Source organism: Mytilus galloprovincialis, chromosome 1 (genome assembly GCF_965363235.1).
Source record: "Mytilus galloprovincialis chromosome 1, xbMytGall1.hap1.1, whole genome shotgun sequence".
Classification (NCBI taxonomy): Eukaryota; Metazoa; Mollusca; class Bivalvia; order Mytilida; family Mytilidae; genus Mytilus; species Mytilus galloprovincialis.
The window spans coordinates 86,783,529-86,796,801 of record NC_134838.1 but is presented as its reverse complement, the minus strand read 5'-3'; the positions used below and the strand labels follow the sequence as shown (position 1 = coordinate 86,796,801).

The following is a 13,273-nucleotide window of genomic DNA, read 5'->3' as shown; positions in this document are numbered from 1 at the left end:
ATTACAAGTAGTTACCGACTAACTTCATTATCTATGTGTGATATCAAACAGTGTTACAAGTAGTTACCGACTAACTTCATTATCTATGTGTGATATCAAACAGTGTTACAAGTAGTTACCGACTAACTTCATTATCTATGTGTGATATCAAACAGTGTTACAAGTAGTTACCGACTAACTTCATTATCTATGTGTGATATCAAACAGTATTACAAGTAGTTACCGACTAACTTCATTATCTATGTGTGATATCAAACAGTGTTACAAGTAGTTACCGACTAACTTCATTATCTATGTGTGATATCAAACAGTGTTACAAGTAGTTACCGACTAACTTCATTATCTATGTGTGATATCAAACAGTATTACAAGTAGTAACCGACTAACTTCATTATCTATGTGTGATATCAAACAGTATTACAAGTAGTAACCGACTAACTTCATTATCTATGTGTGATATCAAACAGTATTACAAGTAGTAACCGACTAACTTCATTATCTATGTGTGATATCAAACAGTATTACAAGTAGTTACCGACAGACTTCATTATCTATGTGTGATATCAAACAGTGTTACAAGTAGTTACCGACTAACTTCATTATCTATGTGTGATATCAAACAGTATTACAAGTAGTTACCGACAGACTTCATTATCTATGTGTGATATCAAACAGTATTACAAGTAGTTACCGACAGACTTCATTATCTTTGTGTGATATCAAACAGTATTACAAGTAGTTACCGACTAACTTCATTATCTATGTGTGATATCAAACAGTATTACAAGTAGTTACCGACAGACTTCATTATCTATGTGTGATATCAAACAGTATTACAAGTAGTAACCGACAAACTTCATTATCTATGTGTGATATCAAACAGTATTACAAGTAGTTACCGACTAACTTCATTATCTATGTGTGATATCAAACAGTATTACAAGTAGTTACCGACAGACTTCATTATCTATGTGTGATATCAAACAGTATTACAAGTAGTAACCGACAAACTTCATTATCTATGTGTGATATCAAACAGTATTACAAGTAGTAACCGACAAACTTCATTATCTATGTGTGATATCAAACAGTATTACAAGTAGTTACCGACTAACTTCATTATCTATGTGTGATATCAAACAGTATTACAAGTAGTTACCGACAGACTTCATTATCTATGTGTGATATCAAACAGTGTTACAAGTAGTTACCGACAAACTTCATTATCTATGTGTGATATTAAACAGTATTACAAGTAGTTACCAACAAACTTCACCACTCCTGTCACTCATATTTCTGCTTTGTTAAAAATATTTGTAATGTTTCACATTGTATAACATATCAGTTTCATTTTCTCTCTATGAAATAATCCACCATTTTTGTTGTTAATCAGCTTTTTATATTTAGTAACATATTGTCCTTGCAACATTAATTAGATTATGATAACATTTTTTTTACAATTTCTCACTATCTAATATATATATAGAAAATTGATTATCATGCAAGTTCAAAATTTTGTTTATAATTTTATCTTTGAAAATTATTTGCATTATGTCAAAAATACTAATCTGATGACATATAATACACTGACATGATCTATATATTGTGTATTGATACTAACTAATGGGTTATCAGAGACTGATACCAAGGGGAGATAACACATGATCTTGACCATTCATTTTAAAAGCCTCTTATTTGTGTGTTACTACAGACCTGAAAGTAGTGAAGGATAAAGCTTAGCAGGGAATGCATGCAAAAATCTTTATGTATTTCAGAAATATACCTTGTTCTTTGTTGTGATGCTTCTTTTTCAGCACTCTTTTTGGGTATTGGTTTTGATCTGAAATATAAACAAAATTAATCAAATATTTAAGTTACAGATAAACAGTGAAAAATGTTCACTAAAAAGTCAGCAATCTTAAATTGAATCCTAGAATATCTATGAGCTCATTAATGAAAACCATGCAACCACAAAGTTCTTTTTTTTTTTGCAATAAATTTCAATCTGAGAAAAATATTTAAGAGCATGATGAACATAAGTAAAAAACAATGTCAATCAGCTGCATTTTAATAAAATTTGAAGATGTATTAAATGAATCATGTTATGTAATAGAAAATTTCACCTGTAATAGACAAGTATACTGTAGACGAAACTGCTTATACTTTTATGTCCCTTTAGGTGATGTAGCCCTCACTTTTTAAGGTATTTAAATTTATAAAAAAAAGATGATGTAGTATGATTTCCAATAAGACAACTCTCCAACAGAGAACAAATAAAATAGAATTTTACAACTATAGTTTTAGGCCTTCACAAAAACAAACCAAAAGCATATTAACAATTCCTGACTTCAGGTTTCAGGTTTGAGACATTCCTGATGAAGGTAAACCTGAAAAGAACTTTGGATACAAAAAAACTAGAGGCTCTAAAAAGAGCCTGTGTCGCTCACCTTGGTCTATGTGCATATTATTAAGGTGATGCGTTTGTAGATCTTACTTTACAGAACATTCTTGCTACTTACAATTTTCTCTATCTATAATAAACTTGGCCCTTTAGTTACAGAGGAAAATATTTTCTAAAAATTAACAAAAATTTACCAAATTAATGAAAATTGTTAAAAATTGACTATAAAGAGCAATAACTCCTTAAGGGGTCAAATGACCATTTTGGTCATGTTGACTTATTTGTAGATCTTACTTTGCTGAACATCATTGCTATTTACAGTTTATCTCTATCTATAATAGTATTCAAGCTAAGGTAATAACCAAAAAAGGGCAAAATTTCTTTAAAAATTACCAATTGTGGGGCAGCAACCCAACAACCAGTTGTTCAATTCATCTGAAAATTTCAGGGCAGATAGATATTGACTTGATAAACAATTTAACTCACTGTCAGATTTGCTCTAAATGCTTTGGTTTCAGAGTTATATAAGCCAAAATCTACATTTTACCCCTCTGTTCTACTTTTAGCCATGGCAGCCATTTTGGTTGGTTGGCCAGGTCACCGGACACATTTTTTAAACTAGATACCCTAATGATGATTATGGCCAAGTTTAGTTAAATTTGGTATGGTAGTTTCAAAGGAGAAGATTTTTGTAAAAGTTAAGGACGACGACGACAGATGACGGACACCAAGTGATGTTTTTGCTTCATTGAAATTTCAACTGCGCTTCTTGTTTTATAACTATTCTTTAATAATTTTAATGTTCTTTAGATGGACATTTTTCTGATCTCATTTCAAGAATTTTTCTTGAAAGAATCTCTTGTAAAACATTTCAAGAAAATCATCAAAAGTTTTGCCTGAAGTGTCAACTGAGGATTGAACACGATGACTATTAAGAGAGGGAGAAGATACTAATGGACCAATCAAACATTCTCAGTCCAACAAATTCTAAATGGCACAAGAACTAAGATCTTAAACTGTATGAACTTGCTTCCGTTAAAACATAATTATCACAGAGATATTTTCAATTTTAAAATTCTAAAAATGATGTGTAGGTCGTCTGAGGTACTTCCAACAATCAAATAGATTGAACTTACTCATAGAAAAATTGGAGGAATTATCATATGAGAATAATTTAAAATCATATTCCTTTACTCTTCTATTAAAAAGGTTTGTGAGACACAAAAAACTTAATATGCACCATTATATTTATTATAAGTTTAAAAAGATAATCCTTTTTTCCAGTTAATAAAATGTGTTAAGCATATGTGAAAGAAAGAGGTCACTAAATTTTCATAACAATTTCAAGTTTTAATTTGAGAGTTTTTGAAACAAAAGAAATTTTCAAATAAAGATTCAACTAAGAAATATTATCAATAAAATTACACAGAATACAACCTTTGACCAACAGATTAAGATATTTAAGATTAAATTCTTTGTCCACCAAATTCACTTGTACATGGTTGCTTTTGGAGTATTTCTATGTTCAACATATGTTGTTACTAACCGGTATTAATTATTATACTCTTTTTATTTAATAAAAAGATGAATGGTTGTAGTGTGGCGGAGGCATTTCATTTTCATATTTTTATTACAAAAGTTAATTCTATTGCACAAATATGGAATCAGTTCTCAATATCGATGCAAATTCTTTTTATTTTCAATTTAAAAAGGTGCACTGATTTGTTATTTATTTTTTGGGGAATGTCTTCATGGGACACAGATGGTGCCCCCAGCTTGTGTATCATATGAAGTTATAAAGGGACATAAGAAAAATGATAAAAGTGACACTACCCAAATTTGTACTTGATATGAGTTTTGTGGTAATAAGTACATGTGTATAAGTCTAGTAACTTGGGTTTAGGATAATTTAAGTTAGAGAACTGAAATGCAAAATGCAGCAATTTCTATGTTTATAAAGGGTCTTAATTAAAACCCTTTCAAGATTAACAATGCCTTTAGGCATCCCCGTAGCCAGGCTGAACAATGCGTTGAGGCATCCCCATAGCCATGCCGAACAATGCTTTCAGGCATTGTCAATCACGCGTTAAAAATTATTTTCATCTTTCAACTCATTTTCCCCCTTAAAGCTAAGAAAGGTAAATGTGACGCTACCCAAATTTAAATTTGATCTGTATGTTGAGGTAATAAGCATTGTGTATAAGTTTCATAACATTTGGTTATGGCAAAATAAAGTTAGAAACAGAAATCTTTACCTTAAATCCATTGGATGTTGGATGTGAACTCATTGATAATTTAGTCCTTGATAAACATTTTTTTATTAGTTGTTTTGTGCTTTGAACTAGCTGTTGGTAAAGTGCAAGTAATCTCATACAATGTATCTGACATCAGACTTGGACTTCTCTTGAACTGAATTTTAATGTGCGTATTGTTATGCGTTTACTTTTCTGCATTGGCTAGAGGTATAGGGGGAGGGTTGAGATCTCACAAACATGTTTAACCCCGCCGCACTTTTGCGCCTGTCCCAAATCAGGAGCCTCTGGCCTTTGTTAGTCTTGTATCATTTTAACTTTTAGTTTCTTGTGTACAATTTGGAGTTTAGTACGGGGTTCATTATCACTGAACCAGTATATATTTGTTTAGGGGCCAGCTGAAGGACGCCTCTGGGAGCGAGAATTTCTCGTTGCATTGAAGACCTGTTGGTGACCTTCTGCTGTTGTCTGCTCTATGGTCGGGTTGTTGTCTCTTTGGCACATTCCCCATTTCCATTCTCAAATTTATTAGTGTCTTTTTGTTGTTGGAATGTAAAGTACCTGGCCACATCCACTCTGTGTTTTTGTTTCATGTAATTCTATTTGTATCCATCTGATGCATTAAGCCCTTTATCAATTAGGTTGTTAGTTTTCTCTTTTAAATTTGTAATTTCAGGGCCTTTTATAGCTGACTATGCAATATGGGTTTTGTTCATTGTTGAAGGCCTTGAGCTAACCTATAGCTGTTAATTTCTGTTTCATTTGGTCTCTTGTGAAGAGTTGTCTCACTGACGACATTGGCAATCATACCACATCTTCTTTTTTATATATCCTCTTCTCATGGCTTTTAGTGCTATTAGAACGCATTATGGCATCACAATTTCCATTGAAAAAGCATGCATAATACAAATCTACATGTAGTCTTTGTTAGTCTTGTATCATTTTTAATTTTAGTTTCTTGTGTACAATTTGGAGTTTAGTATGGCGTTCATTATCACTGAACTAGTATATGTATTTGTTGAGGGGCTAGCAGAAGGACGCCTCAAGGTGCAGGAATTTCTTACTACATTAAAGACCTGTTGGTGACCTTCTGCTGTTGTCTGTTCTATGGTAGGGTTGTTGTCTCTTTGACACATTCCCCATTTCCATTCTCAATTTTATATGACTTAAAAAACATATGATCTGACCATAATATTGCCGACGTATAGTCATCAATGTGCTGATGGATCGTCGTATGATGTAGATGTAAATATTGAATTGAGTTCCAAGGTTTGAACCCCCCTTTTTTTGAGGATCAATGCATTTGAAAGGGGACATGAAGTTGGAACCCCTTTATCCCTTTAATGCTTTATCCTGGATTGGAACCCCCTTTCCCCCTTTAAAATGGCTGGAACCGCCCCTACCTATGTTTATTGTTTACTATTTTCATCAATTTTCAAAATGGCTAATAAAAATTTGGTGTTCTTTTAAGAAAGCTGACAAAGGAAAATCTTGAGTAGGGGTGTAAACAAATAATTTGTGAGGAACATATTTGCCTTGTCTGACTTGAGGCAGAGGGTCCTTCTTCTTTGTGCTGCAAATTCTCAGAATTTGATGATGAAAGTAAAGTTCGTATTTCGTCGTCTGGGCTGTTCACGGACATGTGACGATTTCTATCCATTTTAAAACGAAGTAAAAGTCAGTTTGTGAACTTTGATAACTTTGTCATCTTGATGACATATCGGTGTCAACGAAAACGTCAAATATTATCGAAAAATATAAACATTAGAGGAGTGCCGAGTAACAGACGTCACATCCGCTCGTGATTAATTTCATTTTCGATTTCAGCAATCCTTTACTTAGTCAACATTTCTGCTGTTTATTCAAACAACGTGGCATAGAAACACTGCTTAAACATTAGATCTTTTATAACTGAATTGAATTGACAAAAAGTGTACATTCAGGAATGGCATTGAAAAGAATAAATAAAGAACTTCAGGATCTAAGAAAGGACCCTCCTGCACAATGTTCAGCAGGTCCAGTAGGAGATGATTTGTTTCATTGGCAAGCTACAATAATGGGGCCTCCGGACAGTCCTTATCAAGATGGAATATTCTTTCTGACAATTCACTTTCCAACTGACTATCCGTTTAAGCCACCTAAGTTGAGCTTTACAACAAAAATTTACCATCCTAATATAAACAGTAATGGCAGCATTTGTTTGGATATACTTAGATCACAGTGGTCACCAGCACTAACTATTTCTAAAGTTCTATTATCAATTTGTTCATTACTCACAGATCCAAATCCTGATGATCCATTGGTGCCAGAAATTGCAAATGTGTACAAGACAAACAAAGAAAAGTACAGGAAACATGCAGAAGAATGGACTAAAAAATATGCACATTAAACTGATCATGTAATCCTGAAAGTTTTAGATTTCATATTGTTATAACCTTTGTTTTGACATTAAGTATTGTAACTGTGTTAATGTTTTAAAAAAGACTATCATTCACCGATGGTCACTTATATTAGACAGTCATGTTTGTAGATCCTAGTAAATGACAATAGTATAGCAGGGGCGGATCCAGCCATTTTAAAAAGGGGGGGTCCCAACCCAGGATAAAGGGGGGTTCCAACTATATGTCCCCATTCAAATGCATTGATCGGCGAAAAAAAAGGGAGGGTTCCAACCCCCGGAACCCCCCCTCTGGATCCGTCACTGTATAGTGAACGCTCGAGAGAATGTGCGATATTGCATAAATATATTATTCCAAAATTACTTAAAACTGGGAACAGTATATCTAACAATGTCTAACAAAATTTAGTATGAAATACTTTAAAAACATTGCTTAAATTAGCTCAATGTATGTATACATACATTTAAAAATAAATATTTTTTTTGGTTTGAAATAAATTTTTAATATGATTGTGGTTATCTACATGATCTACATATATATCATATCTATATCATGCTTAATATACATGTACAAGTAGATATTTTTTCTTAAGCATGACAAAAGATCCAAGAAAATTCAGGTTAAAATAGATAATGCATCAAATAGATGCCTTGCTATGGAAACTACAAATGTACATTTTGTAGACTCATTGTACATAACATTTATCAAATTAACAAGTAATTTAGAATAAATTAAATAACACATGTATTAAATATATGTACATTATAACAATACATTAATGTCTTTATATTTCAAAGTTCAAATGTACAAATATGTACAATGTATGCAAATGCATAGTTGTCTTATTAGCAACCATACCACATTTCATAAGTTTTATACACACAATTTTCCGTTTTATTTTTTTCATTTATGGTGTTACAATGTAGCATGTTGGTTCTATTGCAACATGTACATGTAAAACTGGTAAAATTAAGGACTCATTTCTTCTTAAACGATAAAATGTGCATCAACCATGTTAACAAAAAGGTAACTTACAAAATGTATATAAATTGCAAGAAGTGCAAGACAAAAATTAAATTGAAGTAGAACTAAGGGACGACATCAAAAGTTCAATGTAGGATAAAAAAACTTAATTCACATAGTTTTTTCGCTGACCCCCCTACCCCCCTTCTTAACTTAATTTGGAAAAAATTGATTTACCTATATGGATATATGTAAAATCGATTTTAGATTAACCAAACTTGCAGCAATGTTGACCCCCCCACCCCCAAACTATTTGATTTTAGTTTTTTATCCTACATCGATCTTTTGATGTCGTCCCTAACATTAAAAATTATTAGAAAAAATATTATCAGCTGAAGTGTACAGCATACTAAAATTTATTACATAATTATATATGCACAACCTTTATGTACAAAATATAGAAATACATCAGGTCAAAGTTAATTAGAAAGTGAATTGAATAAGTATCAATATACATGTACATGTACATGTATACTACATTTTTTGTATAAATTTCTAATACTCATTTGTCAAATGCAACTGTAAAGCAATTGGTATTCTCTATAAATATTTAATTATAATTATTTGTTAAAACTTTGGTTCAGTTAAAGTAGCACACTCCGACTGAGAATGTTTTGATATTGAAATACTCTATAGATTTTAAACCTTTTCAGATGTAACATGTTCTTTACTATAAGTCAGATGTCTAACAGTCTAATGACAGCTGTTATTCTAGTCATAATGGTTTTTAATGTTTTATATTTTTGCATGGACTATGACAACATTTTACAAGAAAACAATAGTTGTTAGAGTTTTTATTTATTTATTGTAGTTTTTGTTTGCTTTTGTAATAACTGTTAAGAATATGATATAGTTTTAATTACATTATCTGACTTTAAGCTTGTTTTAAGTGTTTTAAAATTAATTCACATACATATGTATCAAATGTTGCAATCTTAAAACCATTGCTCTTTTATCATACCAGCCTCACTGCTTCAACTATAAAACAATGACTTTAAATATGTTACAAGTTACAAAATGTATTTTACGATGAAGAATGAAACATAAACCTCTTTAGCCTCTGCACAGAATATTTGGTTTATGAGAACAAATAGTGTTTCTGCAACTTTTAATTTGTTAAAAACTCAGAAATTAGAAATATTCACCAATCTGTACACAACAGACAGTTTTCATAAAATATGCAAGTTAATGAAAAATTAAAGGTGCAGAACACAGGTACATGTACTTGTCTCTCATAAAAACAACTAGCATTGTGTCATATTTCAGTATGTCTTTTCAGAGACAATTCCTATTGTGCAGAAGATTGGTTTCCAAGACAAAGGACAACAGTTAAACTTTTCCAGTTAACTGCATGAGAAATAACCCCACTAATTACATGTAGTTAGGTTAGGCAGGGTATTTTTTTTCATTTGTACATGCATATCTATAAATAGCATTGCTTTATTTTTATTTATACTCATTGATGCCTTGAAAAAGATTTTTTTGAAGAGTACTCTTCAAAAACTACTGGAATGCTTTCTAATGTAAAACATTTCCTTTTTACAAATTCACAAACAAGATAAAATCATTTTTTATTTTAATGGTCTTATCTCTTTAAACATATGTTCAGTAGATGTAATTATCACAAATATATGAATAATTTTATGTATTTTATTATGGGTTTTAGTGCTTTTTATTATGTTTTGTAATATTTAAATAATTCAAGTGATGATTTCTGTTGTTTACATTTATGTTGTACTATTTAATTTATATGGTGAAGAGAAGACTTAAAAGCTGTATATTGTTTGAATTTTTTTAATAAGCATAATTAATTTTGTATGTTTAGCAGAGTGCTTGAGCTTTTTTTATTTAATGTTTGTTTTTATTATATTGTTCATGAAAATATATTTATGAAGCAAAAACTTGTTTGTATCTGCCATCAGCATTGGATTAGTTTAATTTACACCTTAGTACCTAAAGTAACAGTAGAATCAGAGGAGGTTAAATATTCACCAAGGTTACGTTTAGAGTTAGTATGAATTGGAGTCAGAGGGAGTTGAACAATCACCAAGGTTACTAAACAGTACACTTGTAAATATGCTGGTAAAAGGTTACTTATATGTGCAGTTTTACACTAAAAAATGAATAGGCAGTAAAATGCACTTCATTTTGTAAAAAAAAAAAATGTGGAGGAGATATTAAGGGTGCAAATATAGTACTACAAGTCCAATGAAAGACATACAAACAACACCATGGCACAAAGAAAAAAAAATACAGGTTAAATTAGACAAAATCAAACATCGACTATATAACTCATGCAACAAATAATAAGCAACTTTAATATTCAGTTATTCTTGACTTGAAGAATATTGTGGATTAAACCTGGTTTAATAGCTAGCTAAACGTTCCACTTGTATGACAGTAGTTTATAGTTTCCTTATATCAACCAAATGAGGGGAGCAACCCAAACAGACATTATGATTAATGTGGGAATAATTAGGATCTAGCAACCAAAACTCTGTAAACACTCTTCACAAACATACAACACAACTGACAATAAAAATAACCATGCAAATAAATCTGAAAAAACACCAACAAAAAGATTTTGTAGTTGACAGTTTGTAACATAAAAAAAACAAAGCTGTACTGGAATACCCATTCCCGATAAAGTACAAAATAAGTGAAATATAAATACAAGGTTTACAAAATTAAAACAACACTAACAACAGTGCACACGCTGGAATGTCTAGCCTTCTTTACTAACCATTGATATTGTGTTGAAAGTCCCAAATACAAAGCTTTACTTCAACTTTCACATAAACATTATCCAAGAAAATGAGGTCATGGTCATATAATTTTAAACCAAACAAGAAATATATGAGGTCAAGGTCAGATGACACCTGCCAGTTGAACACCTTACAATCCTTCCATACACCAAATATACTAGACCTATTGCTTATAGTATCTGAGGTATGGACTTAACCACCAAAACATAACCTTGTTCACTGATCCATGTCAAGGTCAAGTGAAAACTGTCCAATCCTCAAAAAATGGTGGGTGAAGTCGGGTGCTCTGTAGAGTTGAAGGTTCTGCTCATGGTGGAATTTTGGAATAAAGATTTCTTGAAGTACTATCCACAGGCAAGTTAGCTATATTTTAGCCATCTTCTCTGCCTAGTGTTGCAAGTATATAAACAGTGCAGTGAGTTAAACAATCAGTCAGCATTGTTTATAAAAAGGTACACTCAGATATTCAATTTACATAATGCGAGTTGGTATCCCCATACTTGACAAGAAAACTATTTCATTGTCTACAGGGAAACTACCGGTAGTCTAACTATCCATCTCACTTGTACACTACTTGCCAGATTTTTATTAAATTTATCTAAAAGGTCTAACATTTTAATATTCATTTGCACTGCTTTACTGACCTTGATTGATTTGATTTTATGATAAGACATGAAGAAAAATTATTTAAAAGTATCACATAAACCAAGCCAGACAGACATTTACATACACAAAATATAGTTGACCTATTACTTTTTGTACATAAAAAACTCAGACCAAAGTCACTTAACCATGAAGTTTTTATTGTCCAATGAACCATGAAAATGAGGTCAATGTTAGATGAAACATGTACACCTTTGTTCATTCCATGCACCAAATGAAGTGGACATACTGCTATTAGCATCTAATAAACAAACTTAACCAAGAAAACTTTACATTAATCAATTAAACTATAAATATGAGGTCAAGGTCAGATGAGCCCTGCCAAACAGACCTGTACACCTTACAATAATTCCAAACACCAAATATAGTTGACCTATTGCAGCAAGGCTTCCAAAACGGTCATATATTCCGGACAATTGTATAATGTCCGGTAAAAGTCTGGCTGGGAAAAGCATGAAACGGTCTTTTACTTTTTAGATCAAGGCTTTTTCGGTCATTTTTACATAATTCACGATCTTTTTGACCCAATATTTTGCCTTTAACTGCCACACATTTCCGGTCATAAAAGTGACATGATGATTAATTGCTATCAAAACAACCCCTTCTTCAATACTTTCTAATTTTTATCAAGGCTAATTAGTTGTTGGACAACAGTATTGCATAGTATTAGAAAAACAGACCAATAAACAAATCCTTAACATTTAGCAATGAACGATACAAATTGACCTACCACTAATGGTTCCCAATAAACTGACCTAATCACAAACTTATGCATGTTGTACATGTAAACTAAGCAAGATTCAAAGTCAATATACCATGACTGAGGGAGCAGGGCCAAAAAATCTCCATGGAATGAGATGTGCCAATGTTTATACAACTGAATACAAAATATTATTGACCTACCACTTGTGGTTCACCATAAACTAGACATAATCACAAACTAATAAATTGTTGACAAAGCCGGTAACAGCATACCTATGACTCGCTTTTTGACTCTGTTTATCACTACTACAAGTAGATAAAATCAGAGCTCCAGATAAGCTGCGTATTTGCGTAATCATGCAATAAAAATAATTGAAAACTAATTCAAGTGCCCATTGCTGAAACCCAATTCATGCAAAGGAAAACCCAATAATTTGTCAAAACCATGAATTTTTAACACTTTTAGTTGCTATCGTGTGCGTTATTTTCCCTTATCTATAATGTCATCACATAAATCTATTTTTGTAATATTGAAAATCGAAAATGGCATTTTGTTCTTAAAATAAAGCGTTCAATTGATTGAAACTTTCGATTGCATAAGGTACACGTGGTGATGAAAAAATTGGGATATTCTCTGTCGAATTAGCGTTAGCCATATCATCATTATTCTTTACATACGTCCCAGAATTTAACATAACACTTAGCAATAAATTAAAACGAAAGTAAATTTCAGGTAAAAATATTGAATAGAAGCATGTTTGAGTTTCTTTTTGAGAGGATTATGATGATAACAAGACTCAGCTAGTGTTGCGAGGAAGCATCGCTTGAACGCACAGGGTCTAGGTGTGTTTGCATCCCTTAAAAAGATAACTCGTCGGTACTTAATCAGTTGGAACATGAAAGACCAAATTTCTTATATGAAGTCTACATCGGAAACCAAAAGTTCTAATAAGGGACAAGTAAATCAAGATTTATGTAAATAAAATTATACAAAAACATTGTTATAGTTGAAGAATATATATTTCATTTTAGTTGATGTCTGAACACACACATTCAATATAGTTTTAA

General features: G+C 31.7%; 1 protein-coding gene across 1 annotated transcript in view; it reads right to left on the bottom strand.

The window, feature by feature from the left end:
• LOC143043101 (neutral amino acid transporter 9-like) overlaps positions 1–6,401 on the bottom strand; it is a 33,018-nt gene extending 26,617 nt beyond the window's left edge. The window contains exons 1-2 of the mRNA XM_076215568.1: positions 6,189–6,401; positions 1,784–1,840 (exon numbers count right to left, since the gene is read on the bottom strand). Of these exons, the coding sequence (XP_076071683.1) occupies positions 1,784–1,840; positions 6,189–6,313 (182 nt within the window). The 5' untranslated portion in view covers positions 6,314–6,401. The remainder of the gene's footprint in view (positions 1–1,783; positions 1,841–6,188) is intronic.
• Between the last annotated feature and the right edge of the window lie 6,872 nt (positions 6,402–13,273).